The following is a 25,932-nucleotide window of genomic DNA, read 5'->3' as shown; positions in this document are numbered from 1 at the left end:
TTTTGCTTTTGCAGTTTCAACGTTATTTTACTCTTGCTAAATAACTGAATGTAATAAAAGGGAATAAATGTATTATATTGAGGATATTGTTTATTGTCTTAATAGCCAGAACTGTTCACAAATTAAGTGTTGATATTTTTTGTTTACCTAGCTTCTTTGTCCTATGATTGAGCAACAAATGAGCAATGAAATTCATAAAAATCATTCAATTATCTTGAATAAGGTCGAAATAAAATGTATTGGATCGATACAAAAAAATGTAGTATCGCCCTCCTCTAGAAAACCGTTCCATTAGCTTACGTAGCTTACGTACATAAAGACCAATCGTAAAGTAAAAGCAGAATTAATATTAGTATATAAACAGTCTTTTAAGGAATGGCTAATGTAAATCTTCATCGAAATATTGTCAAATCTAATGCCCCCCATTTTTTTAAACAATTTCTGGCGTCTTGTTGACATAACTTAAACCCACCTCCAGACCACAGCATCACTCGCTGATTTGTCCACAAGCATGTCAGTCAAGAGGATCTAAATCACCATTGGCCACAGCACGCTGTCAATACACAAACGGAACATGGCGCCGTCGACTCCACCCCTTTAAAAATGTAGCTTCGCGGCGAAAAAAATAACACTAAACTAGTCTTAATAATGTGAAACACACTTCACATCGCGTAAGTGTGCGGTCTCGCTGCACTCATGGAACACACTAGTCAAACATCTGAAAATGGAGCTGACTACTTACCGTTGAGCCCGGAGTCTTGGTTGTTGTGTGTAGCAGTGTCACTAGCGTCGGACATGGTTGGTAACTAAGGTGGGTTGCATACAAAAAGCTCGTCAGTGCAAAAAGTGTGCTACTTTCTCTTCATACATTCAGACAAACGGCCGCCACAAGTATATAGCCTAGCTGACTGCCGCTTTTATAACACGGGGGCGCTTTGTTTTTACTCGATAGCTGTTGAGGAGGTAGCAGCTGTGAGGCACCCCAGATCCTCCTGGAACTGGTTGATGACGTAGCGCAACGAAACATAGGGTTGGGAGGGGTTATATAAATATCTTTTTTAAATACCGCTGTAAAAATAAATAAACAAAAACTGTCTGAATAACGGTTTCCTTGATTAAATTAAATTACAATAACGTGTCTATGTGCTCCTGTCCGATGCCCATATCAGTCGACGTGCTTGTCCTCACGTACACCCAGAAAGGAATCGTTTCAAAAACACAAGGGTGTTCAAAGTGCGAATATTTAGCACAGGTGCAGCTCAGATCCCATTTGCTGTCCTTTAATGTGAGAAATGAAATTAAACAAAAACAAAACGGTTAAAAGAGGGCAACACGTCTCAATTTAATGTTGATATTGATGACTAAGACCTACATTGGATTGAAATGTTTGGACACTCCTGCAGTAAAGGTTCATTTGCACTGTTACATAACAACTGCTGATGATCATGCTGTAGGTAGTCGATGAGTACTTGAGGAGTTCCAGCCTTGTAATGTGCAATCATGAGCAGAGTCAACACACCTACTCAAGAGGTGCCTCATAAAAACCAACCAATCACAATGCAACAAAAAAAGTAGTTCCTTTATTATAGTCACTGTCATAGATTAAAATTGTACTGTAGTTTGCACATTGATAGAGGCTTCAGATATAGACTGACTGGTCCAAGTTAAGTGTGGAGACAATATGATTCAACTATCTTGCAGGCAATTGCACCGGCACACAACAGTAGCAGTTTTTGCATCTGAATAATCGATTGATGCAACCTAATGCCTCAAATTAAACATTTGGTTTATGTCTGTTTTAAACCTTTGCCGAACACATAGATGCAAGTATTTTAATTGAAGCCAGACCAGTATCAGTGCTCCAGAGTGGTCAGACACTATGGGAAGACAACAGTACTGTACTAAATTAAGATCATCCAAAAAGAAAAGGATGTTAAGGTCCAAGTTGAGCACTTAAAATTAGGACGGAAAACATCTGGAGATATGATTACTTTTTAATATAAACCATTGTGATATTTGAAAAGACTGACTGGAAAGTTGGTGAACACGAAACACAGAGCAAATTAAAACAAAAACCAATTTTGGAATTATTGGCCATCCAAAACCAAACCGGAATTACAGACACTAATCAGACTTGAAGAGAGCTGCCTCTGTACCACAAAGAACAGCAAGTGTGTGTGTGTGTGTGTGTGTGGGGGGGGGGGGGGGGGGGCATCTGTGAGCATACCTTTGCGATGAGCGAGTATGCATGTGTTTAATGACGATATGCAAGGAGATCCAAATAATACTATTACTGCATGACAGATTACTTCATAAAAGGGCAAGTAGACACAAACAATAACAAAAAAAGACGAGACTGGCTTTGTTTTTTTTTCTTAGAAAAAAAAAATAAACACTACTATGGCACAGGACAATGGGGGGCATACTAATAAGTTTCCATAGAGCCATTGGGGAAGTTTATAAAAAATAAATCTGTATTGTAATTTAGGATATTAATTAGGTATACCCACATTGCCCCAGATGCGATGTGTGGGCTGGCCCAAAATAATAAACAAAAAAAAAAACACAAAAGAAAAACAAATTGGCACGTCACTGACACAACAAGGCAGGTATCACTGTCACAGACAGGTTGATGATGGACAAGAGCGAGGCTTCCTCTGTCTCCATGAGGAACAAAGGCCGGTCACCCAGTAGTGACAAACAGGGGATGCTGGTTGTCAGCGTTACCATGACTCACCCTGGCTGAGGCCGCGAGGCGGCAGGTGGTGCATCACAACGTCACCCACACCAGATCTCTCACACAAGCTCACCCTAAAGTTGTTAATTGACTTTATCCTGGAATATGTAGAGGTTGTTGGTCGTCGCCACCGCGATGATGTTGTCCTGGGGATGCCAGGCGGTGTGAAGGATCTTCTTGTTGAAGTCCAAACTGTCTACGCTGATCTCATCTTTCTTGCGCTTGCCACCTACGCACACTTTGCGGGGTTTAAGGACCTGCATGGGCTTGATGTTTTCACGGGAAGCCTCCAAAGTGACGTCGCGCCTCTGGCCCCGGTCGAACATCCGGAAGAAATTGTTGTATGAGCCAGTCATCACCACGCTGGCAGAATGTAGAGAAGAAGGTGAGACCATTAAATATGATGTAACTATGACCTATGCATGTCGGAAAATATTTCAATACAAGCAGAATCATCAAAACTAGCATCAGTGAAAATAATTAAAACGTCATTATGGCTTCATCAGTTTTTTTTTTAATCAAATAAAAAGAGGCGTGTCATTTTATCACCTGTCATTGCCGTTCCAGCAACATTCAAACTTGTCAAAGATGCAATCATTCTCGTACAGCGAGCACAGCTTGCTCCTCAGGTGCTCGTGAACCTGGATGGAAAAGGAAGAGCTGTTTAAACTAATAAAGTATTACTCATCCATAGTATGTTTGATTCCTAATTAAATATAGTTCAGAACATGTGCAGGTTTGACACATTGAACCAAACTACTGTAGTGTCTGAAAGTAACACAACAGCCAAGTTTGAGGTGCCCCCCAGTGGCCATGATTTTAAACTACAATGACTGTTGTCATTGGGGAGCGTCTGCAGCATTTTCTAATTGCTGTTGATAATCATCCCCTAACCATTCACAAATCAAAAATGATAATGGACTATAAAAAAACAATACTAACCAAGTCATCGGATACTAGTTGTTTACAGACAATGTACACTGTAGCAAAGCTAAAAAATCTCACCTGATAGGTCTCCACTGGTCTGTTCTCCATGTTCAAGTCCCAAATCTTTACGGACAAATAGTCCCTGGTCATCATGTAGCGTCCATTGTGGCTAAATTTAACATCTGAGATAGAAGATATAATCTCAGAGAAGAAAGAGCGATTACTTGGATCTTCTGGCTCTTCAAACACTGGTCAAGAGAAAGGGATGGAAACAGAATGAAGAACAATTCCTCATGACACTTTCAATGAAATCAGACAACAACGACCTAATTGGATGAAGTTGTAAAACATGCTTACAGAGAGCTATTTGGGTGGAGTTACTCACGTTTGGAGTGCTTGTCACACAGCGCAGAGACCCTCATGTCACACAGACGGATGGTTCCTTTGCTACTGCTGTAGACAAAGGTGTTACACTGATGAGGATGGAACTCTGCTGCTGTGATCACCTCTGTGAGCTCCTCCATGTTGGCTGGTTTAATGTCAACAATATCTGATAGCGCTGAATTAAAGGGGAATACTTTCCACAGGTGCACTTGTCCAGTAATTGTGTACACCATACACATCAAATGACTCAAAATACCAAACAATTGTAAAACAATCTCAAATCTCACTTAAAAAAAAAAAAAAGATACAACACAACCCGACAAGTAATGCAACAATTTTTGCAGAAAAGGATACTGAAGCTGCGGTCTGTGATCTCAAGGTGCCAGAGGTTAATGCGGAGGTCGTCTGCAGATAAGTACGTCTCGTTGTCACTGTTGACTGAAATTGAGTTGATGTGGTACGTGTGAGCATTTGCAAACACCCTGCGTGGGCTGGCTTCCACCATGAGGTCCATCGGTATCAGAACTGGCACCTGAGATATGAACAAGAGTTATATTATATTTCCGTAGCACTGCAGCTCCTATATGCTGCATGTAGCCATGCAGCCATGTTGATTTGCCATATTTGCCGCCATCAATAATACATTTTAAACAGCGATTCAATTGGGTTTCATCATCAGTGTATGTAACTGTTGTGCGGTTGCATTACGTTGTCGTTGTGCTCTCACGGAGTGTACGATTCATGAACTGACCCGTAGTGAGGTGATAGAATTAGGATCCTTGTAGCGTCCGTCTTCCTCTTTCAGATTATAGCCCTCTGGTCTCCTGTCTCGTTCACTGATTTTCCACAGTTTTATAGTTTTATCTGTAAAAGACAATATATGATGAACATATTCAAAAGAATTTGTTTGCAAATTTGCCATTTGTTTCATGCTGTAATTGAGGAAGACTATATTCAGATTCATTACAAAACATCATCTAATTTAAATAATTTGCCATGGCACATGTGCGTGTTATTTTTATAGAAGCTGTTTTGTAGCAGGACCTACTGCTCAATGTGAAGACCATAGTTACTTAGTGTTAAGAAGTAGACTTAGGATGCAATTAACCGTATGGAGTTGTGACAATAAGCTGACAGTCCCATGGCAATAAATTATATATTTTTAAAGATGTAGTAGCATGTCACTGTCAAACACATTTGTTTCCTTCTTTGCAACTTGCCCACATTATGGCGACTTTTTAGTGATGCTCAATGGAAAAACTTATCCAAACAAAAACAAACCTTAATTGAGTACACCTCAAACTGCATCATACATGACTATTGAAGCAATGCTTTTCCACGTTGCTCCTGAAGCTTACCATTGGTGGACAACAGGAATTGAGCAGCATTCTTTTGAGGGAGCCAACGGATCTTATTGATCTTCTCTTCTATCTCCAAACTCTTCAAGTAGTCAAACTCAGGCTCGTGACTCTGGAAAGTGCTATAAACGTTGTACTCGCTGCGGAACTGAGGCAGGCTCTTATTCTGTCAAAACAACCACAAACCACAAAGACATTTAGATAAGACGGGAACAAGTGTGGCCAAGGGAGAATTTAATGTAGGTAATTAGTAATCAGTAGGCGTGTCACGAGATTAAAACATGAAAGCAATTTCTTGTTCAGAAAAAAAATAACTCACAATTACCAAATAAGTTAATCACACAATAAATGAAAATAAACTTGATAATTGTGTCTGTTTTCCTTGTCTCATCTCCAAACATGCAGAAAGAGGGTTCACTCTGCATTGCATTCATTGGTATAACACTGAGATGCTTCATGTAACAATGGCAAACAAAGAGAGACCTCTTGTCAATCCCTGTGTCCCTGGCAGGGCGACTACCAACACACACATACAGCAGAGGAGCAGAGCGTCATGACGTATGACGTCATCAGTATGTATATGAACAAATATGCTGAATTTATATGAAAGTGGGAGCAACAAACTTGCCCACTTCAAACATATCCACCTGACCCAAAGGGGGGGACTACACCACATCCCGACACTCAAGACTCACTGACACGTTTGGTCGGCAGAGTAAATACAAACCAGCATTTCCAGAAATGCTGCAAACATTACAGTACAAATTGCCTGTGAGAAAATACATTCACAAATGGCAATACCACAACTTTTGAAAAATGACATATTAAAGACGATATTCATTCATTAATTTTCTACCGCTCATCCTCACAAGGGTCGGGGGTGCTAGAGCCTATCCCAGCTGTCTTCGATGGAGAGGCGGGGTGGACTGGTCGCCAGCCAATCACAGGGCACATATAGACAAACAACCATTCACACTCACATTCATACCTATGGACAATTTGTAGTCGCAAATTAACCTTGCATGTTTTTGGAATGTGGCAGGAAACCGGAGTACCCGGACAAAACCCACGCATGCACGGGGAGAGGCTGGGATTGAACCCGGGTCTCCTAGCTGTGAGGTCTGCGCGCTAACCACTCGACCGCCGTGCAGCCCCAAAGACTATATTATTATAATATATACAGTAATTCAATCATCCTCATTAGGGTCACAGGGGTATGCTGGAACCTATCCCAGCTGACGTCGGGCGAGAGGTGGGGTACACCCTCTAATCTTGTTTGACCCAATCTCGTGCATTGCCTTGAGAGTTGGGTGTCTCGTGACACCCTTACAATGAGTGGCAAAGAATGTCACCAAAATTGCTGCAAAACATTGTAAAAAAAAAATAAATAAAAATCCCAAAGTCGCACCTCTATTTCCTGTTGGAATATGACCACACGCCCACCCTTGTCACCCGTAGCCAGCAGCTCGCCTGTGTGGTTAAATTCAACCGTGGAGATGATGTCGGCTGAAAATAAAAAGCACAAAAGAACATACCGTGAATCATTTCCTGCTATCCTGCAGTAATTGAACATTTGGTCATGGCTGTGTTGTGGTGGGAACAATTCTTTCAATTGAAAACAGTTAACCTCAGCATGTGCAAGTGGATATGGCAACGTTGTACATGATACTGTGGCTAAAAAGAGAAATGCGAGCGCTTCATGTGTGGACATTATGAGCTACAAACATAACATAGAAAGCGGACTGAATAAGAGTAACCTAGTTTTCACGCACATTGTTACTTAACCCTTTCCTGACCATTGAACCAGAAAGGCTGGCCTACAGAGGATTGTAGGGAGACATCTTTGTGAACGCGTGATTGCCTGAGGTGTTGGGCAGGAGGCAGAGTGGAGGACAGAAGAATGTATAATGTGCTATGTTTCAGTGTATACCCTCACACCCCTGCCAAACATAAATACATTGGCATAAAATGTACCAAAACAAGACAAATACCATTTTTCCTCAACAGCAAAGAGGACCCAGCATTTAAAGCGAGACAAATGAATGTTTTTCAATATTTTCACAAATAAGTAATGCAAGTTAATTGATGTACTACTAATGTGATACTGAAGTGGTAAAGGTGTCTAACAAAGGGTGGTATCATGGTACCATGGTGAAAGTAAATATTCTGTCATGGTGCAAAGATTATGGTATGAATATCAAAAGGACCCAATTGACATTGCTACATGTATTGGCAGCAGCCCACCACAAATACATTTGGACCGCCATATACAGATTTTGACGCTCGCCATCACTCATAAACACGTTATAATGGAACTGTTTGTGTTTTGAACACACCTCATACGCACCTGGTCTGCCAGAGAATAAGAAGATGTAGCAGGAGGGATCAGGAGTTAATCAGCGATTAATCAGACTGTTCTACATGCTGACCGACAAATTTAGTAGGGAGACTTTTGGGGACTAAAATGGAGATGTCTCCTGGGATTTAACTGAACTGGTTTAGAGTGATTTAGAAGTGCATCAATGGGGGAAAAAAAAGACAAAAACTGAAATGAAAGCACTTATCGCTCTTAATCAAAAGCGTGTACTGCTCAAAGCACTCAGTGGCGACTCCGTCTTGTTTGTGACATTATTTCGCTCTCCTACAGTCAAAGCACAGCCAAAGCACAACTATTGTTAGTTTCTTTGACTAGTCGGGACCCAAAGACAAGTGCATGGCTAAATGATGTGATCACTAACCGATTGAAACTTCGACACAGAAAGCGTTATACGAATGCTCGTACCTTCAGCCACATCGTCGTCAATGGCTCCTTTCACTTGAGAGAAACACCACTGCATGTCACCTCCACCTCCTGCAGATGTAGAAATAAACACTGAAATGACAGCGGCAATAAAGAAGACTATAAAGCGATAATGCTATACATGTATGGATACCTTTTGTATTTAAATTGTCTTAGCGACTTAACTTAGCTGTCCTGGCTGATGCCTGTCCTATAAACTCCCATTACCGCACCACTAAGTGCATAATTACACATCAAAGCAAAGCACCTACTGCTGAAACATCTTCCTTTCTGGTATGTTTTCCAGGTGATAAAATGAATGAATTATAAAACAACAAGTCTGTCATTTATGAGTCATCACTTGCCACATTCACATATTCTAAAAGGAATCGTGACTCAAAAAGCTGCAGGGGTGATTTATAACCAGAAAAGGACAACATAGATCTTTGCAATAGACTGGGCTACATAGATAGGATCTGTAAGGTATTCGGATTTGATCAGTAATCATCCTCTTCAACTCGGGGTGAAGCAATGCATCTGTTCATGGAGCAGTCTCATTTCCCCGCCCAAAATGAACAGATACATTGCAGCATTCATGGTATATTTATGACAAACAAATCGTCATTTTCGTCACATTTAGTCAAAACGGTCACAGCGCAAATCACTGATAGTAATACCAAATTTGCACTGAACAACTGATGTTAACAGCTGAAGAGTGCATAGTGCAAATTTGTGGCTGCATAAGTCATAAACGATGGTATATTCCGGTTTATTGTTCAGTCATTCAAATGGTAAACTGCTAAGAATGCCCACTGGATTTAATAGCTAGCTCTGCAACGTTGATAGCATGTGGGCAATGTCAAAGTTTGAGCTAACGTTAGCCTGTCTTACCAACCAGGCAAGACATATACGGCATGTGGAACTTTTACATCGAATATGGCTTTTTCAGTCGATTTGCCACATAAACACAAATAATTAGTTCACAAGTGTCATGCGTATGTTACCTTGAATATACATTATCGAGTTAGCTTGCAAGACGGATCCTAGGCGGGTAATCATGCTACACAGCCTCGTTCATTTGCTAGCAGCAGCTGGCTAGCTAGCTAGCTAGCTAGTTAGCTTTAGTAAACGAAGATGCGTGATGACACCGGAGTTTGCTGACCAGCTAACGTTAGCATTAGCACGGGCTAAGTTTTGTTAGCCTACTACCGTTACCTATACTGTCAACAGGACGTAAGCACAATGGTGCAAGCACCCCGGGCACATTAGCAGTGTTTATGTGTGTAGTGACTGAAGTCAATTACCTGCCATGACGAGACAGAGTGGGGCTTGCCTCGCTCAAACGCGGTCCTTCCTCCCACTCCCACGCGTTGGTTCGTGGGAAGTGAACTTTCACTTGTGATGAATCCCCGCTGACACCGGCAACTCAAACCTCAATGTCGGTCGTTAAATGAACCGTGACACTGATTGTATAAACAATCTCCTCCTCCGCTCCTCGCCGTGTTCTTCCGTCTTCTATAGTTGTCCAGCCGGCGGCTACTTGGCATCCCACAAGACACTTGTCCTCCACCCGCCACAGCCTCCTAAATGCTTTCTTACCATGCGCGCGCACAGCGCAAGGCAGATGCTCCGACAGGCGCGGGAACGCGGATGATACAGTGTCGATTCAAAGGGTACTGTCAGTATTTGATCGATACTAGCATGACGAAATCAACCTTTTTTATTTATCTACTGTTTATACAAATCTGTATTTTTTGTATTGTTGAATTGTTCATTAAGTGTTCTCATTTAAAAAATGTTTGTCTTGTATATTAATGTGATACTTATGCAAAAATTAAAAATGTCAAGTAAAATGTATCTACTTGGTATCGGATCGGTACCAACATTTGTAGTATCGCCCAACTCCACTGAATACCTTAAAGGAGCCGTACCCTGCTCATTTCAGGGCCTTTAAAAATAAGTACCTTCCAGTTGTATAAAATACTCCACAAATATCAAGCTTTGCGTAGGGTGAATCTGCATTCTTCTCATCTTCGCCCTTGACTATTCACAATCTGTATCCTAAAAATTTAAATACAAGAAACTATTAAAAAGGGAGACACATACAATGTATGGGAGTTTCCTGGGAGGGCTGACAACAGGTTACTTTTTTGGAACAACATGGGTTCAAAAACAGCTATGGAATAAAATAATCATAAGACCTCTTGTGTTCTGAGGTGTATCAGAGGTGTATCCAATCCACCTTGCCCTCAAGCTACATTTGTGTGTTCAGTTTACACAACAACACTGAAGACAAGCTCTTCTCATGTAGATCCATTTAAATCCTTACTTCGTATTGGGTTAAAAGCTGGAATTAATCTGCTTCTTCCTACTCCTTTTCAAGGGATATGCATGTGACGGTCCTTATGTTAAGCATCACACATTGTTAAGCATGTCTGAATTGAACCAGTAAATTATTTAACAAATAATTATGATTACACAACTTTTCCAAATGTGACATAATTTAATTTAAAAGTGTCACTCAAAACCCTAATGTAAAACCCTATGTAAATTGGCATATTTATTTTTTGTGCATTCTCTTCTCCGTGTAAGAGGAAATATTGTATGCTGTTATATAACCATCTGAACTACTATATAGCTATAAATTAAGGGGATATTTATTGTTCATCGATGCCCTCTGTTCATTACAAATGTTTAATCTGTGTACTGTAGTTGTAATGTTGCTGTAGTTCCACACCCCAGCCAATGGGTGGCAGTATAATGCAACCGGAACGCTCTATTTGAATACCGGAAACATAATTGACACAAAAAAAGATTTGTGACGTGACAGCATAAAACAATACGACTTTTAGGCATCTATTGAGTCAATTTTCCAACAAACACTGTATCAATAAGGAGAGGTTATGACTCCCAGGCATCAAAATGCGGTTCACTTAAAATACATGACCTCCACCCATTGCGGGCGATGCAGCAGGCCGGCCGGGCAGGGACTAGCAGACATGGGTGTGTCATAACGGGGAGTGTCCCGGGACAGGCTCTTTAAAACAGCGGCTCAGCGCTCAGCTGCCACGCCGACTCGACGCCTTCCTTCCTCGGTTGCAGCTTGAAGAGCCCACAGCGTCTCGCCCACGTTTCCCATTTGTTTCATATCACAAGCTTCGGGCTCTGTCAGGTACGCCCTATTTTACTTTGCTAGACAAATCACTGTTGTTGTAGTTTTATTATTGGAATGAACCGTTATTTCCACGCACGTCCGTGCAGAATGAGCGTATCTTCATCCCTGCGTGGTGGCCTACACTTTATCAACTAGTAGCAATGTTGTAGTAGCAGCCTTTCGTACTGTAGTACAGCCGCTGCCATATAAGGAGATAAACCCTGCATGCACAATGACTATGCTGTGTGTTTTTTAACATGAACCACAATACACGTTGACATGATAAAAACATACAATTTCATAAAAATTCAAAAGTTGGAAAGAAAGAGACATCTGCAGTTGCCATAGAAACGTCCAAGCAAATAATGAGTGAGACAGAGGAAGTTAGTGGCAACATGTATGACTGTGTATCATCACCCACGGTCGTGTTTATTTGTCATTGCATGAGTGAGGAGTAGATATAGATAGACAGTTACCATCCACTCACAATGTGTTACGTCAAATCCCTATCCCATCCACGCTAATCCAACCCCCCCACCCCGCAGAGACACCGAAACCTCAGAAAACTGCATGCATGCTTTGTTCCCACGGCCACATTTTCAGACATGTCAGGATAAGGATTATCCCTTCACTTGGACTCTCATTTAGTTTGGATGGATTTGATATAGTCTTTAGCCAAATGTCCCCAAAACTCAGGGTTACCAAAACTCCCTTATATGGGCGTGTTCTGTAGGCCAGATACGCTCTCTGCCCACCCCCAAGCTCTGCTTCTGTGTTTACATAAGCCATGTATACATGGACCCAAATGTTCCAATTGCATTCGGTTTATTTGCTCAAACTGAAAGAATTGAACTTTTGTATACGCCTCATTCCGAAAGAATAGTGCCAATCCGAATGAACATATAATCGGATTGAGGTATCTTGTACCCGCTCAAACGGATAGTTCTTCTTTGTTGTGTTTTTCTTCTGTTGTTTATTGGCGGTTGGCAAGCAGCTTTCGTTGTGCATTAGCGCCATCTGTGGAACAGAATCTAAACCCTTCTATACTTTATTCACAAATCCAGTTTTGTCCTGGGTTTAATTATAAAATATTAGTAAGATTGAAATGTATCTTTTCCTGTTTAAATTTAACCCGAGTGCGTTCTTTCAGGGTTTGCTCAGATATGACGTAACATGCAGATCGAGACGTTCTTCAGTTTTAAAAATGGAGGCAAGCAATCGGCACTGGACTAAGCAAAGTTTGTTTTTGATTCAAACTAAATTTCAAGACTGGACGAACGAAAAACTCGCAATACGGAGTTATTCCAACAAGGAAATAAAAACTCACGGAAGCCGGTATCACGTGATGTTGATGTTTACGCTTTACTGTGCATGCCCTATTGACTATTCTGTTTGATTATAGCGCCGCGTGTAAACAAGAGATTGGAATATTCCTTTCCATGTATACCATTGTTTTCAGAAATAGGAAAAACTCCTCATGTAAACGTGGCTATTGTTAGCAATGGGTAAGTGTTTCCTTGGGTGTATGGGGAAGCCACATTTGTTTAAAATTGCTAACATTATAGTACAGTATACAGCTGGACTAGCGGAAAAACGGGTGCAGGATGGTTAATGTACCAGCATGAAGATGTCCCACAAAGTGCAGTGCACAAAGTAAGGTCCAGTGGTCAGATGTTTTGGAACGAGGCTGTGTGGGATGGAGAACATGAGTCATCTGGCCTTCATTGTATTTGTAAAAAAAAAACCAATACCCAAGGCTGCAGTTGGCAACGCTGAATGTGCATTTCACAAATACAACTGTAATGTTCTTGTTTGATTCAACTGGGACACCAGCTGACATATCACGAGAGTTTCAATACCCTGGCTGCTTCGTCTCATGTTTGTGCTGCACCAGTTCGAAAGCCTAAAAGGAGGGGCCATGGTGAGGGCTGGATGGGGGAGGGGATCAGATAATTGACTTTTGAGACAAACAGAGGGGAAATGTGGGCGGAGACTTGTTGCTGGGATGGCATGCCAACTTTTTTCCGGGCATTCCAAGTAACCATATGATTTGGAGATGTGAACACATTCAAAAAGTGAAATTTTGGACACATTCTAAAAATGTATTTGATTCCTTCAAAGCTTAAAGTTCCCCAGGCACCAATTGCCCGAAGTTAGCTGGGTTAGCTTCTAGCTTGTAGAACATGATGTTGAATAAGGAACAACTCTCAAACTTCCACACTCCAAGGATACGCTGACAATATATTTATATTCCAAACAAAAAGCAGGCTATAAATCAGCAACTCCTCCTGCATGAGTGGCTTTACATCCACTCTAACTAACCGGCACCCCAACAATCCTCTAAGCAGAACCAGAGGATATTTTGGCAGTAAACATCAAACCCTCAGTATGACGTCAGGCATAGAAAGTAACAATCAAAACAAAATGGTTCGGAAAGAACAATGGAAAGACAGACACAGGACTGATTTTGTATTTGTTTTTGTTTTTTTATGCCTCTTAGTGCTTTTTGCCTCCAGTCCACACTGGTGTAAACGACCGATTAAGATGCGGGTTTGAGAAGAATATGTGCGTTTACGTTCAAAAATGGTCACTAGATTTGTCACTCGTCGCTTTTTGGAAAACCAGATTCTTAAGAATCTTTTGCAGGGGTCTCAAACAAGTGGCCCGTGGGCCAAATGTGGCCCCCAGGACACTAGTTTGAGGCCCCCGCCTTGATATGAAAGTTTAATGTTAGTGCGGCCCGTGCAAGTTTGATATGGATGCTGTATGGTATCATGTACCCAGAAAAAATTATTACGTTTGATTAATGTTCATGTTAAAGGTTAAATAACTGTTAATAGTGTGATGAGGTTGATATTTTTCATTCATTTTCCACCGGGGTACACCCTGGACTGGTCGCCAGCCAATCACAGGGCACATACAGACAAACAACCATTCACACTCACATTCATACCTATGGACAATTTGGAGTCGCCAATTAACCTAGCATGTTTTTGGAATGTGGGAGGAAACCGGAGTACCCGGAGAAAACCCACGCATGCACGGGGAGAACATGCAAACTCCACACAGAGATGGCCGAGGGTGGCGATTGAACTCGGATCTCCTAGCTGTGAGTTCTACGTGCTAACCACTCGACCGCCGTGCAGCCCGGTTGATATTTTTATTTTTCGCAAATATTTGTTTTAAGTTGCTGTGTTGTTTCGTATTGTTCTGTTGGCAATCACTCATCAATCTTATAACATTTCAAGTAACGGCATCAGCAATGCTGTGTATCAAATCTAATAATATTAATAATAAAAATCAATACCAAAATTCACAGTGTTCCTCACTGAAAGATTTTGGAAACTTCTGATTAAATAAATGATGTTTTTTAAAATTTATAGCTGGTTTAACAGTCGCCACCAAAAAAAGTCATTCATGGCCATCCTCCTCCTCTGAACTAAAACCACGAAAGTCGTCTTCTTCAGCATCATAATTGAACAGACTCATAATTCCTTTGTCACACACTTTGTCAGTCTCCCTTTATGGCAATAATAGCTTTTCATCACCTTTCAAAACCCCATTAGTGATAGTTGATGGTTAGTGGTCCGAGTAGTCCAAACAGAAACTGCAGTAATTCTACATTCCATCAACCTTGTCACTACTTCCTGAATCTATACTCTAATCATCATTGGAAATGTAGTTTCTAGCCATCGACGAGCCGCATCACTGTACAAGGCGCAAGGTCCAAAGCGTGAGAAAAAAGGAACAGCTTACATAGTAGAAATGACAGTAATTGCAACGTCATATTTGTTATTTTTTGGTTTCAACTTTAACCTCCCAAGCGTGTATCAAAGAAAATGTTGCATGCTTGGTTTAAGGAAGAGGTCTGTTTAATAACAGACCAAACAATCCATCCAAATGTATGCCCGCCCAGGGATCACACATATTTGTTGGTCCAGCCAAAATGGCTTCTTATTGGAGGGCAGCGGGGAGTGCGGGGACTGCTGGGGTGTTGGGCACTAGGTGGGTGCACTCAGGGGCTAGGGGGGTCGGGGCCAGGTGGGTTGGCTGGCGGGGTTGGTGGTGTGCTTCGGCAATGTCCTGGGGTTTTGCTGGGGTGTCCGATGTTCCCACTCTTCTTTTGTTGTTTTGTCTTGTGTAAGAGTCTGTGATGATATGTGTGGAAAAATCACTTATCGAATTGGTAACTGCTATGGCGTGGAGAAGGGGTAGGATTTAGGTAGGATCATTTCTAAAGTGTATATGTGAGAAACAATAATGTAACATAGTATGCATGTCTGAAATAAATTAAGAAGAAGAAGAAGCTGCTCGACTGTTGCAATCATCAGGGATAAAGATGGTGTCCTTGAACGTGTGAAATGATGTGCTCCCATGAAATCAACAGCGATAACCAAGCAGTGTAATGATCTCATTATTGAGACTTCAGACTCCCAATAATCCTGACTTAAACGCCATCAAAGGGTTGTTAACAGTATACAATGATGGCAAATGAAATGGAAACATCTCGTCGCCAATGTGAGGAACTTTCAATTGAGTGGAAAAGAACTTGCTGCTAACTTCTTTTCCATGTTTGAACATTCCGTGATTCCAAAATGCTGTGCAGTGAGTCTCAGCTGTTATGTAAGGGGAGAGACGGAATAGTGGAAAAAAAGGAACCCTACATGTTTTTAGGCTGGATGCATGACTACCGCCCTTCTGCCTTTGGAGTCAGCAGGAGATGCCTGCCATGCTTGTGGTCAGACGGTTATCTGCATGGATGGACGTCAGATTCTTGCTCTAGTGCAAATAGTGACTCGTGCACACAGACCAGTATGCATGCCTGTGAAGAACCACCTTTAGGACCCTCAGTTTATGAAAGGTTCAGAACATTAAGTGCTGAGTTACCGAGCTCTTTTAATGACAGCATTAGCTAAATAAATGAGTTCAGTGAAGCATGTTGCTTAAAGTGGGTAGAAGAGGGCGTAGGAGCTCTTTCTAAATCTAATTTGCCAACACTGCTTCAATTCAGAGGACTTGTTTACACTCAGCGGTGTTTACTGTACTAGTGACAGAGTCAAGTTGTGACCATCTGCTGAGACCACTTTATTATTTATACATTATGGAAATAATTGTTGTTATAGACAGAGGTTGTTACATAGAAATTCATGCCTTGAGGTGCAAATTATAAACAATTTGGTTTAATGTACTGGACCGTAGTGTATGAATTATCACTTATGACAAGAGAAATGTGCCTTTGATTCAATTGTAAAAAATGAAAGAGCCTGTTTTTTGTTTTTGTTGTGGAAGGGTGGAGCTCAAGCCATGAAGGAAATAGCTTTTCTTGTTTGTCTCAAACTCATCTGAAGCATTTCTACACTACAAAAACAAATATCTGAAGCCACATTAGACCGGTTTGCTTATTTCAAGTAATATGTGTACTATATATTGCTTAACATAAGCAATATAATCTCCCAGCTGAACTGGTCAAATTGATTTTGTGCAGAAAGTGGCTGGTTACAAAAAGTTGAACTTGATTTCAGATATTTATGTTACTTATATTTCTGTAGTGTATTTTTGGAGGACTCTGCCTCAGATGTCCCCTCTTGAGCAGCATTGAACTTTGCACAATTGACACAATTTGTTGCAGTCGTAACCATCATTAATCATCACATGCCACTGAGAGGCCACCTACTTGAAACCCTTCACTCCACTGGCGCCATGTGACTTTATATGGTCTCTGATAGGGTCATGTAGGAGTGGGTGTTTGTGGAAATAAGTTTATTTAATACAGTAGATAAACATGACTAATGGAGATACCCATAAAAAGCCCCAAAATATATATTATAGTGGCTCTAAACCCTGTAATATCTGTCTGTAATATTCCTGTTATGGTTACTAAATTCTATTTTACACATGAAGAAACTATTACATGCATACAGTAGATGGTATTATAGTATATATACACAACATCACATCCTGTCAAAGCATCTTCCTGCTGGAAAATGTTGAGTACATGTGAGACAGTGCCCTCTGCTGGATTCCTAGTTGCAGCTTTGGGAAACCATTTTCTATTGAAGTTAACAAAACATCCATCCATCAATTTTCTGTACCACTTATAATCACGAGGGTCACCGGTATGCTGGAGCCTATCCTAGCTGTCTTCAGGCGAGAGGCGGGGTACACCCTGGATTGGTGGCCAGCCAATCACAGGTCACATATAAACAAACAACCATTCACACTCACATTCATACCTATGGACAATTTGGAGTCGCCAATTAACCTAGCATGTTTTTGGAAGAAGAGAGAGAAAACGCACACACGGGGAGAACATGCAAACTCCACAGATGCCCAAGCAGTGTCTCCTAGCTGTGTCGCCCGCTATCCACCGTGCAGCCCCATTAACAAAACATGTTATTTACAATTTAAAGCAGGAGAAAGAAATGACAGAAAATGCCCCCTATTTTCAAACCCAAATGTTGACAGATATGATAAAATACTTCAACTACTACTACATTCTACAACTCCATATACAGTACTCCTACTGTTGAAGCTTCTCCATCTGACTCATAATATCCAGAACTTCCTTCCACAACAGGAAACACCCTCAGTGAGTCACTATACCGTTCACTAATATCTAACTATACTTTGTATCCATGACAACAGGTCAACCTTGAAGGGAGTGGCTGGCCAAGAGCAAGTGGCTCATAAAAAGGGGGGAGAATAGCAGGGTGACGACTGTTATCTCTGCCATGTTGGTCACACAGGCCTCAAGTTCTAATCTACTTCCAGGTGAAATGGCTCAGCACCCTGAGTTTGAGCGGGCTGGAAAGAAGCCAGGCCTCCAGGTGTGGAGAGTAGAGAACTTCAACCTGGTGCCCGTTCCTGAAAACCTGTACGGAGGATTCTACACTGGAGATGCATACATCATCCTCAACACCATCAAACAACGCTCAGGAAACTTGCAGTATGACCTCCATTTTTGGTTGGGTATGTACATAGAGCCTATGGGTTCCTCGTCCAGAATTAACAGGGACATTCTTTTATGCTAGATTCCCTCTTAAGAGTCTTGAACCAGTCATGATGTGCTAAATATATCACTATATGGACAGTTACTATGGTACACATAATGTCATTGTATGGTCATATCACCTCGTACTTTGGTACGGGACAAAAAATTAAAAAAACAAACAAACAAACAAACAAAAACCCTTAAACTGTATTATTCAAAGCAGGAAGTGAACAAATGTAACAGTTACTTATTGTAAAAGTACCAGATGGAGGGGTAGGATTTAATAAGCTTACTACTCCTTACCTACTTACCTAGCTTACCTACTCCTTTTGGACATGTGGAACTGTGAACTGATTATGGGAGGCACTCAATTGTAATCTGATGCATGTTCAAATGAAATAAAACCATTACTATTACCATTACCTCTTACTTAAAATGAACCTTCTGCATGCTACACTCCTCCACACTTTCCCCTACCATTCACATAATGTCTGTCGAGCTCTTATCAAATACACTTCTGCCACCTTGTGGCCGTTTTTATGGATTAAATTGCTCTGAAGTGTAATCCATTAGTGGAGTTGCATCATCAATTTTTTTTGCCTGTCACACAAAAAAAACCCCAAAAATCATTGTTGGGATTGGCCGTTTTAGATTACAAAAAAGCATAAATGATGTGCCTTTGTATGGAATAAGTTAATTGCTCAAAAAATGTTTTTTTAAAAACCTGATAGTTTCCACCACTGCTCCTTTAACATGGAGCGTGTGTTTGGTTCTGCTTGTGCAGGGGATTTTTGCACCCAGGATGAGAGCGGCTCAGCGGCTATCTTTACGGTCCAGATGGATGACTTCCTGGGAGGAAAACCCATCCAGTATAGGGAAGTCCAGGGCCATGAGTCCAAAACCTTTCTCGGGTACTTCAAGTCTGGGATCAAGTATATGGTGAGATGTTGTATATTTTTCTGCCATACATATTTAGCTGGCTGCACGGTGGAGTTTGCATGTTCTCCCCGTGCATGCGTGGGTTTTCTCCGGGTACTCCGGTTTCCTCCCACATTCCAAAAACATGCTAGGTTAAGTTAACATGCTAGGTTTATGCTAGGTTGATATATGTATCTTACTTTCCAGAAAGGAGGCGTAGCATCAGGGTTCAAGCATGTTGTCACCAATGAGGTGGTTGTGCAGCGAGTTCTCCAGGTCAAAGGTCGTCGTGTTGTCCGTGCAACAGAGGTGCCGGTCAGCTGGGACAGCTTCAACCAGGGAGATTGCTTCATCCTGGATTTGGGAGATGTGAGTCAACACTGAGCCTCTTTTTATCCCAGCAATATTGTTTTCTTACTGACAAGATGCTGAAGCTTATCACAAAAGATTGTGCTTACCGCCTTTCTTTCTCTTGTTCCTGCTACACAGGAGATTTATCAGTGGTGCGGCTCCCAGAGTAACCGCTTTGAGAAGCTGAAGGCCACGCAGGTCGCCAAAGGTATCCGTGACAACGAGCGCAGCGGGAGAGCTCGAGTCTATGTCTGTGATGAGGGGATGGAGAGAGAGAAGATGATTGAGGTAAGGTACCTGTTACCTTACTTGCACCTACACCTTTGCAGTGCAACGATGGAGAATTTGACATCATTAATGTGTACCTAATGACGTGGCCCAAAAATATTTTGACTCATTTTTGCCCTCAGGTTTTAGGAGAAAAACCAGATCTGCCCGTCGGAGCCTCTGATGACATCAAGGCTGATGCTTCCAACAGAAAGAGGGCCAAACTCTATAAGGTAGCCATCCAGACTGATTATGCAAAAACTACTTGATAGATTTATAGTGAAATACCAAATCCAGGAAGGTGAGTAATTGGTACTTAACTAGGTTAGGATTGTTTGGCCTGGATTGACGTCTTATGGGTACAAACAACAAGAATATGTCGAACGAATGGTACCTTCCGTTGCAGGTGTCCAACGCCGGCGGAGGTATGACCATTGCGATGGTGGCTGAAGAGAACCCGTTCCTCCAAAGTGCCCTGGAGTCCGGAGACTGTTTCATTCTTGATCATGGTTCTGATGGAAAGATCTACGTATGGAAAGGTTCGTACACAACATCATAAAGCATATGAGCAAATAAAAGTACATATTTTAGCCTCATCCGTGTTCTCTCTGGACTTTAAAAGGTCAAGACGCCAACATGGATGAGCGAAAGGCAGCCATCAGGGCCGCTGATGAATTTATAAAGAAGATGGGCTACCCAAAACACACGCAAGTGCAAATCCTGCCCGAGATGGGCGAGACTCCGCTCTTCAAGCAGTTCTTCAAGAACTGGAGAGACAAAGACCAGACAGTCGGGTTGGGCGTAGCCTACATCGCCAACAGCATCGCCAAGATCGAGAAGGTGCCCTTCGATGCCGCCTGCCTGCACGATTCCTCAGCAATGGCGGCCCAGCACGGCATGGTGGATGATGGCAGTGGAGAGAAACAGGTATTTTCATTTTCTACTGCTTTTCCTCACGAGGGTCGCGGGGGGGTGCTGGAGCCTATCCCAGCTGTCTTCGAGCGAGAGGCGGGGTACACCCTGGACTGGTGGCCAGCCAATCACAGGGCACATATAGACAAACAACCATTCACACTCACATTCATACCTATGGACAATTTGGAGTCGCTAATTAACCTAGCATGTTTTTGGAATGTGGGAGGAAACCGGAGAAAAACCCACGCATGCACGAGGAATTGAACCCTGGTCTCCTAGCTGTGAGGTCTGCACACTAACCACTAGATCACCGTGCAGCTTGCCCTATTAATTTTTTAAAGGGTATAAAAAAATCTGTTTGGGACAAATTGCAAATGTCCAGCATTAAATATGTCATTACATCACAAATGATGTCACAACTGCAGCCTACACCCACAATAATAAACCTGTAAAAACATTAAAAACATTACATTTAACACAGCTCTCTATTGGATGTCAGAGGATTGTGTACCTAGTGATGCATTTGCGTCTTCGTCCTGACAGATCTGGCGTATTGAGGGGTCAGACAAGGTGGCGGTGGACCCGTCTACATATGGAGAGTTCTTCGGAGGAGACAGTTACATCATCCTGTATAACTACCATCACGGAGGACGTCGGGGGCACATCATCTACATGTGGTGAGAATGATGACATATTATGTAAAAATAATATTATCAAGAAAGAGGAGAGCCCTGTAGCTATAGGAGGAAGGTCTCATGTGGTGATAAATCTTTTACCCTCCCAGGCAGGGCATGGACTCCAGCCAGGATGAAATTGGGGCCTGTGCTATCCTCAGCGCCCAGCTGGATGAAGAGCTCGGAGGCGGTCCTGTGCAGGTAAGAAAGCTTTTAATGAACTGCCTTTTATTTCATCATGATCTTTAAACCCATTCAATCATTCATGTTGCCAGAGTATCTGCTTCTTTCTCCTTCCATGTAACCACTCTAGTCTTCTTCCCTGACCTTTGAATCCTTTCTCTCTACCGTATCCCTTATCATTCCTCCTATTTTTCACACCGCTGCTTTCTCCTCAGGTTGTTGGTGCTCCTATAACCACTCAGGTATTCTCCTCTATAATTAACTCCATCCTTTTTTGTCTACAGCCAAGGAGTGACATAAAGATCTGTCTCTACCTTTAATATACGGGCTTATTTTTGAACGATAAAAGGTTTAAACCAGGGGTCTCAAACTCAATTTACTTGGGGGCCACTGGAGCTCGGGTCTGGGTGAGACTGGGCCACATCAGGTTTTCAAAAAAACAAAAAAAACAAACGCATTTATTAAAAACAAAAATTTTTAAAAAACTTCGCTTTGGTTCCAATTTTCTACAAGAAAAGCTTCAATAAAACATTCGACTGTTCTCAAACATCTTACTTTTTATTTTTCTACACAAAATAAGATGAAAAATAAATAAACAAATCAAGAAGAAAATCAATCAATCAGTAATAAATAAATAATTATAATAATAATTATAATAAAACGGCAAATAATAAAAACTTAAGAAACCACATATAGTTGGTGGGTAGACAAATTATTTTTCCAGATTAAAATTAACAAAGCATTATTAGAGCCCTGTAAACATGACAAAACACGACTATAGTCACATTTACACTCTTTTTATTTACAACATATTCCGCAACTGCAGGGTCTTGAGACATGCTAACTCGCAAACTAGAGAGCTAGCGACCTAAACGGTAGCCTTCAAGTTATTTCCTTTAAACTTAAATAGCCAAAAACCTACCACTTCCACACGGATAGGGAGGATAACTGTTACCAGTTATTTAACCTTAAACATGAACATTAATCAAATTTAATAATTTTTTCTAGGTACATGATACCATACAGCATCCATATCAAACTTGCGCGGGCCGCACTAACATTGAACTTTCATATCAAGGCGGGGGCCTCAAACTAGTGTCCTGCGGGCCGCATGTCTGAGACCCCTGGTTTAAACTAAAGATGCTTGATATTGTATAATGAGACCAATGAAATAATGCTGGCAATGATACAATTTGGAGAGCTGCACACCTGCACACTATGCAGTACAAACATCCATATATCTATATATAAAAAAAACGATACCCATATCTAATTTTAAATGCAATACCAGCCAATAGGGCATCTGTAGTTTAAAGATGCAACAAAACTTTGGGAATTTGCTGCGAGTTCTGCATTCTCACGTCACTGTGTACTCATGTTGTGACTCTGCATGTACAGATTTGTGTGTGTGTGTGTGAGAAGCTCCAAAACATTTTCCAATATATCACTTTTAACCTTTGACAGGTCTTTCATAAACAGTTAAGCTCAGAAAATTGCTCATGCGGTTCAACAATGTGACCGCTTTCAAACACACGCCACTGCTACCTATAGTTCAAGTCCATAAATAGCACATACATTTGCATTCTATATTACATAATGTTATTTTGGACTCACTTGCATGCCTCAATGGAGTTCCAGTGGATGCCTGTGATTGGCTGCTGAGCAGAGAATGTTGACTTTGCACTGTTTACTCATCTCACTGATCACATCATGATAATGTATCACTTTGAGGTTGTGTCTCAATGTAGTACTTCAGTCAGTACTCTTAAATAAGAGTGCACAAAATTTGGAGTACTGTCCCAAATCCATTACTACTGTTTAAAACAAAACATTTTGCACACAAAATTGGGGTCAGAAACTTGCAAATTGAGACACACCCTGAGTTTTGTGAATAAATAATTCAGTTGCCCAGCAAGTATCAGCTCGATGCTTCCCTCTTGCGGCCACATTTTGGCATTGCAAGACAGGAGACGTCATTGCACAAAATGAAAGCATGACATTTCTTGTACATGCAGTGGTTGCACCAAGCCCGCTAATGAGTTGTGTACTGGTGCTGTGTATGTACCAGGTGAGGGTGGTGCAGGGTAAGGAGCCGGCCCATCTTATGAGTCTGTTCGGAGACAAGCCCATGGTGGTCTACAAGGGTGGCACATCCAGGGACGGTGGTCAGTCCGCTCCTGCAGAGACTCGCCTCTTCCAGGTGCGCTCCAACTCGGCGGGACACACCAGAGCTGTGGAGGTAAGACATCAAAAACCAGTGCAGTGTTTTATCTAGTCTAGACTAGACTAGTGGATACATTTTAACCAACGTTATCTTTGGATGTTTTAGGTCGATGCAGTGGCGGCCAACCTCAACTCTAATGATGCTTTTATTCTGGTGACCCCTGGTGCTTCCTTCCTGTGGGTAGGAGTGGGTGCCAGTGACACGGAGAAGACTGGCTCTCAGAAGCTCTGTGACATCCTGGGAGTGACGCCCTCTGAGATGACTGAGGGAGGGGAGAGCGGTAATGGGACTGTTTTTTTATTTTTTTGACGTAAAACCACTCCTGGGCGGCACGGCGGTCTAGTGGTTAGCGTGCAGACCTCACAGCGAGGAGACCAGGGTTCTATTCCACCCTTGGCCATCTCTGTGTGGAGTTTGCATGTTCTCCCCGTGCATGCGTGGGTTTTCTCCGGGGACTCCGGTTTCCCCCCACATTCCAAAAACATGCTATGTTAATTGGCGACTCCAAATTGTCCATAGGTATGAATGTGAGTGTGAATGGTTGTTTGTCTATATGTGCCCTGTGATTGGCTGGCGACCAGTCCAGGGTGTACCCCGCCTCTCGCCCGAAGACAGCTGGGATAGGCTCCAGCACCCCCGCGACCCTCGTGAGGAAAAAGCGGTAGAAAATGAATGAATGAATGAATGAAAACCACTCCTGAATCGGTTGGCCACATTATTAGGGACACCAAAACGTTCAGTACAATGATAATGAATTGTATATGTCGTATGCACAGGGGAGTTCTGGGACGCTCTGGGAGGAAAGACAGAGTACCGTACGTCCACCAGACTGAAGGACAAGATGGACGCTCACCCACCGAGACTCTTCGCCTGCTCCAACAAGACTGGAAACTTCATCGTAAGTTAGTCAAGTTCGTTAGTATACCTCCCGGACACCCCCCACTCCTGGGAAGGTCCGACCTGTAGGAGGCCTCGGGGAGGACCCAGGACACAGACTATGTCTCTCAACTACCCTGGGAACGCCTCGGTATTTCATGATTACATCATCTAATCAGGGCAAATGTAATTTTGAGCACCAAAAGGTTATAAGACATGTGACTATGTACATACTATTGCCCCATAAAGAAAAATAGTTTATTAATGTTGCCTAGTAAAAAGTTCCTTAAACAAAAGAACCAAAGAGAAAGTGTTGTGGTGATGAAGAACCTTTTCTTCCAGATCGAAGAGGTACCCGGTGAGATGACCCAAGACGACCTCGCCACTGATGATGTCATGATCTTAGACACCTGGGAACAGGTAGAGAAACCAGAACAATACATGTGAGCTGTTCTAAAACCATTCATATGTGCCTCGAATAAGACAGTTACCTTTTTTGCAGGTATTTGTCTGGATCGGCAACGAGGCCCAAGAGGAAGAGAAGACAGAGGCCATGGCATCAGGTAAGACCACCTACTGGCTAGCAACAGGTGTTCCCATTTAGTTGTAATGCTAACAAATTCTCACATGTCTACCAGCGGTGCGTTACATCGAGACAGACCCAGCCAACAGAGACCGAAGGACCCCCATCGTGAAGATCAAGCAAAGCTTTGAGCCTCCTACCTTCACTGGCTGGTTCCTGGGCTGGGACCACGATTACTGGACCAGCGACCCCCTGGAGCGAGCCATGGCCGAGCTGGCCCTGTGAGCTCTTGAGTTGATTTCGTAGTTTTGTTGAATTAAGGCGGTGCCCCACAGTGCTGCCTTCATGTCGCTTTTAACGCCAAATAGTCAAGCTTTTACCAGTTTTTTGATCACATGGTGTAGTGTATTATTTTTTAAATAGGATTTTATATTCGGACAAGTCCCATCACTAGTAAACACAGCCAGCAATGCAGCAATAAAAAGATGCCTTAATGTTCCCCTTTTTAGTTGTCATTTTAATGGTACTCTGGTACATGTTTATATCTGCAATGCATGCATGGCGTATTTATTATTGGATTCATTGCCATTACAGCAATAAAACCTAATTAAAATGAAATGTGTGTGTCTCTCTTGACTTAACAATAGATTCATCACAATTCAATCACATAA

At 42.0% G+C, this 25,932-nt stretch overlaps 3 protein-coding genes across 4 annotated transcripts in view; 1 reads left to right on the top strand and 2 right to left on the bottom strand.

Moving 5' to 3' along the window:
- Positions 1 to 1,178, bottom strand: part of bnip3lb (BCL2 interacting protein 3 like b) — an 11,171-nt gene extending 9,993 nt beyond the window's left edge. Inside the window, exon 1 of the mRNA XM_058048567.1 lies at positions 743 to 1,178. Within this exon, the coding sequence (XP_057904550.1) occupies positions 743 to 797 (55 nt within the window). The 5' untranslated portion in view covers positions 798 to 1,178. The remainder of the gene's footprint in view (positions 1 to 742) is intronic.
- A 171-nt stretch (positions 1,179 to 1,349) lies between these two features.
- Positions 1,350 to 9,285, bottom strand: ppp2r2ab (protein phosphatase 2, regulatory subunit B, alpha b). The gene is made up of 10 exons (XM_058048475.1): positions 9,190 to 9,285; positions 8,189 to 8,257; positions 6,815 to 6,912; positions 5,407 to 5,572; positions 4,800 to 4,912; positions 4,403 to 4,580; positions 4,050 to 4,214; positions 3,743 to 3,912; positions 3,287 to 3,378; positions 1,350 to 3,100 (listed from the first exon to the last, which is right to left on the bottom strand). Exons 1-10 carry the CDS (start codon positions 9,242 to 9,244, stop codon positions 2,821 to 2,823), a joined length of 1,386 nt encoding a protein of 461 aa, XP_057904458.1. The 5' UTR covers positions 9,245 to 9,285; the 3' UTR covers positions 1,350 to 2,820.
- Positions 9,286 to 11,096: 1,811 nt separating this feature from the next.
- Positions 11,097 to 25,879, top strand: gsna (gelsolin a). Of its 2 annotated transcripts, XM_058057846.1 has the most exons (17): positions 11,097 to 11,357; positions 18,111 to 18,308; positions 19,115 to 19,269; positions 19,456 to 19,617; positions 19,738 to 19,887; positions 20,010 to 20,099; positions 20,273 to 20,405; positions 20,489 to 20,793; positions 21,325 to 21,458; positions 21,566 to 21,656; positions 21,854 to 21,880; positions 23,707 to 23,877; positions 23,968 to 24,142; positions 24,639 to 24,760; positions 25,081 to 25,158; positions 25,241 to 25,301; positions 25,377 to 25,879. In XM_058057846.1, the coding sequence occupies exons 2-17, from the start codon at positions 18,116 to 18,118 to the stop codon at positions 25,544 to 25,546; spliced, it is 2,217 nt and encodes a 738-aa protein (XP_057913829.1). In that variant the 5' UTR covers positions 11,097 to 11,357; positions 18,111 to 18,115; the 3' UTR covers positions 25,547 to 25,879. The 2 variants fall into 2 exon arrangements, with proteins under 2 accessions (XP_057913829.1, XP_057913839.1); XM_058057856.1 differs by lacking the exon at positions 21,854 to 21,880 and having other exon boundaries at positions 11,110 to 11,357.
- The last annotated feature ends 53 nt before the right edge of the window (positions 25,880 to 25,932 follow it).

This window comes from Doryrhamphus excisus, chromosome 2, assembly GCF_030265055.1.
Source record: "Doryrhamphus excisus isolate RoL2022-K1 chromosome 2, RoL_Dexc_1.0, whole genome shotgun sequence".
NCBI lineage: Eukaryota > Metazoa > Chordata > Actinopteri > Syngnathiformes > Syngnathidae > Doryrhamphus > Doryrhamphus excisus.
This window is presented reverse-complemented; position numbering and strand designations above follow the sequence as displayed.

What these genes read in the sequence shown, in the direction of transcription:
- ppp2r2ab (XM_058048475.1), bottom strand. Translation starts at nt 9,244, where the DNA reads ATGATTACCCGCCTAGGATCCGTCTTGCAAGCTAACTCGATAATGTAT. An exon ending in GATCACAGACCGCAGCTTCA is followed by an intron (nt 4,215 to 4,402) that starts GTATCCTTTTCT and finishes CAGCGCTATCAG; the next exon opens with ATATTGTTGACATTAAACCA. An exon ending in GACCAGTGGAGACCTATCAG is followed by an intron (nt 3,379 to 3,742) that starts GTGAGATTTTTT and finishes TTTTCCATCCAG; the next exon opens with GTTCACGAGCACCTGAGGAG.
- gsna (XM_058057846.1), top strand. Translation starts at nt 18,116, where the DNA reads ATGGCTCAGCACCCTGAGTTTGAGCGGGCTGGAAAGAAGCCAGGCCTC. An exon ending in GACACACCAGAGCTGTGGAG is followed by an intron (nt 23,878 to 23,967) that starts GTAAGACATCAA and finishes TGGATGTTTTAG; the next exon opens with GTCGATGCAGTGGCGGCCAA. An exon ending in GACAGAGGCCATGGCATCAG is followed by an intron (nt 25,302 to 25,376) that starts GTAAGACCACCT and finishes CATGTCTACCAG; the next exon opens with CGGTGCGTTACATCGAGACA.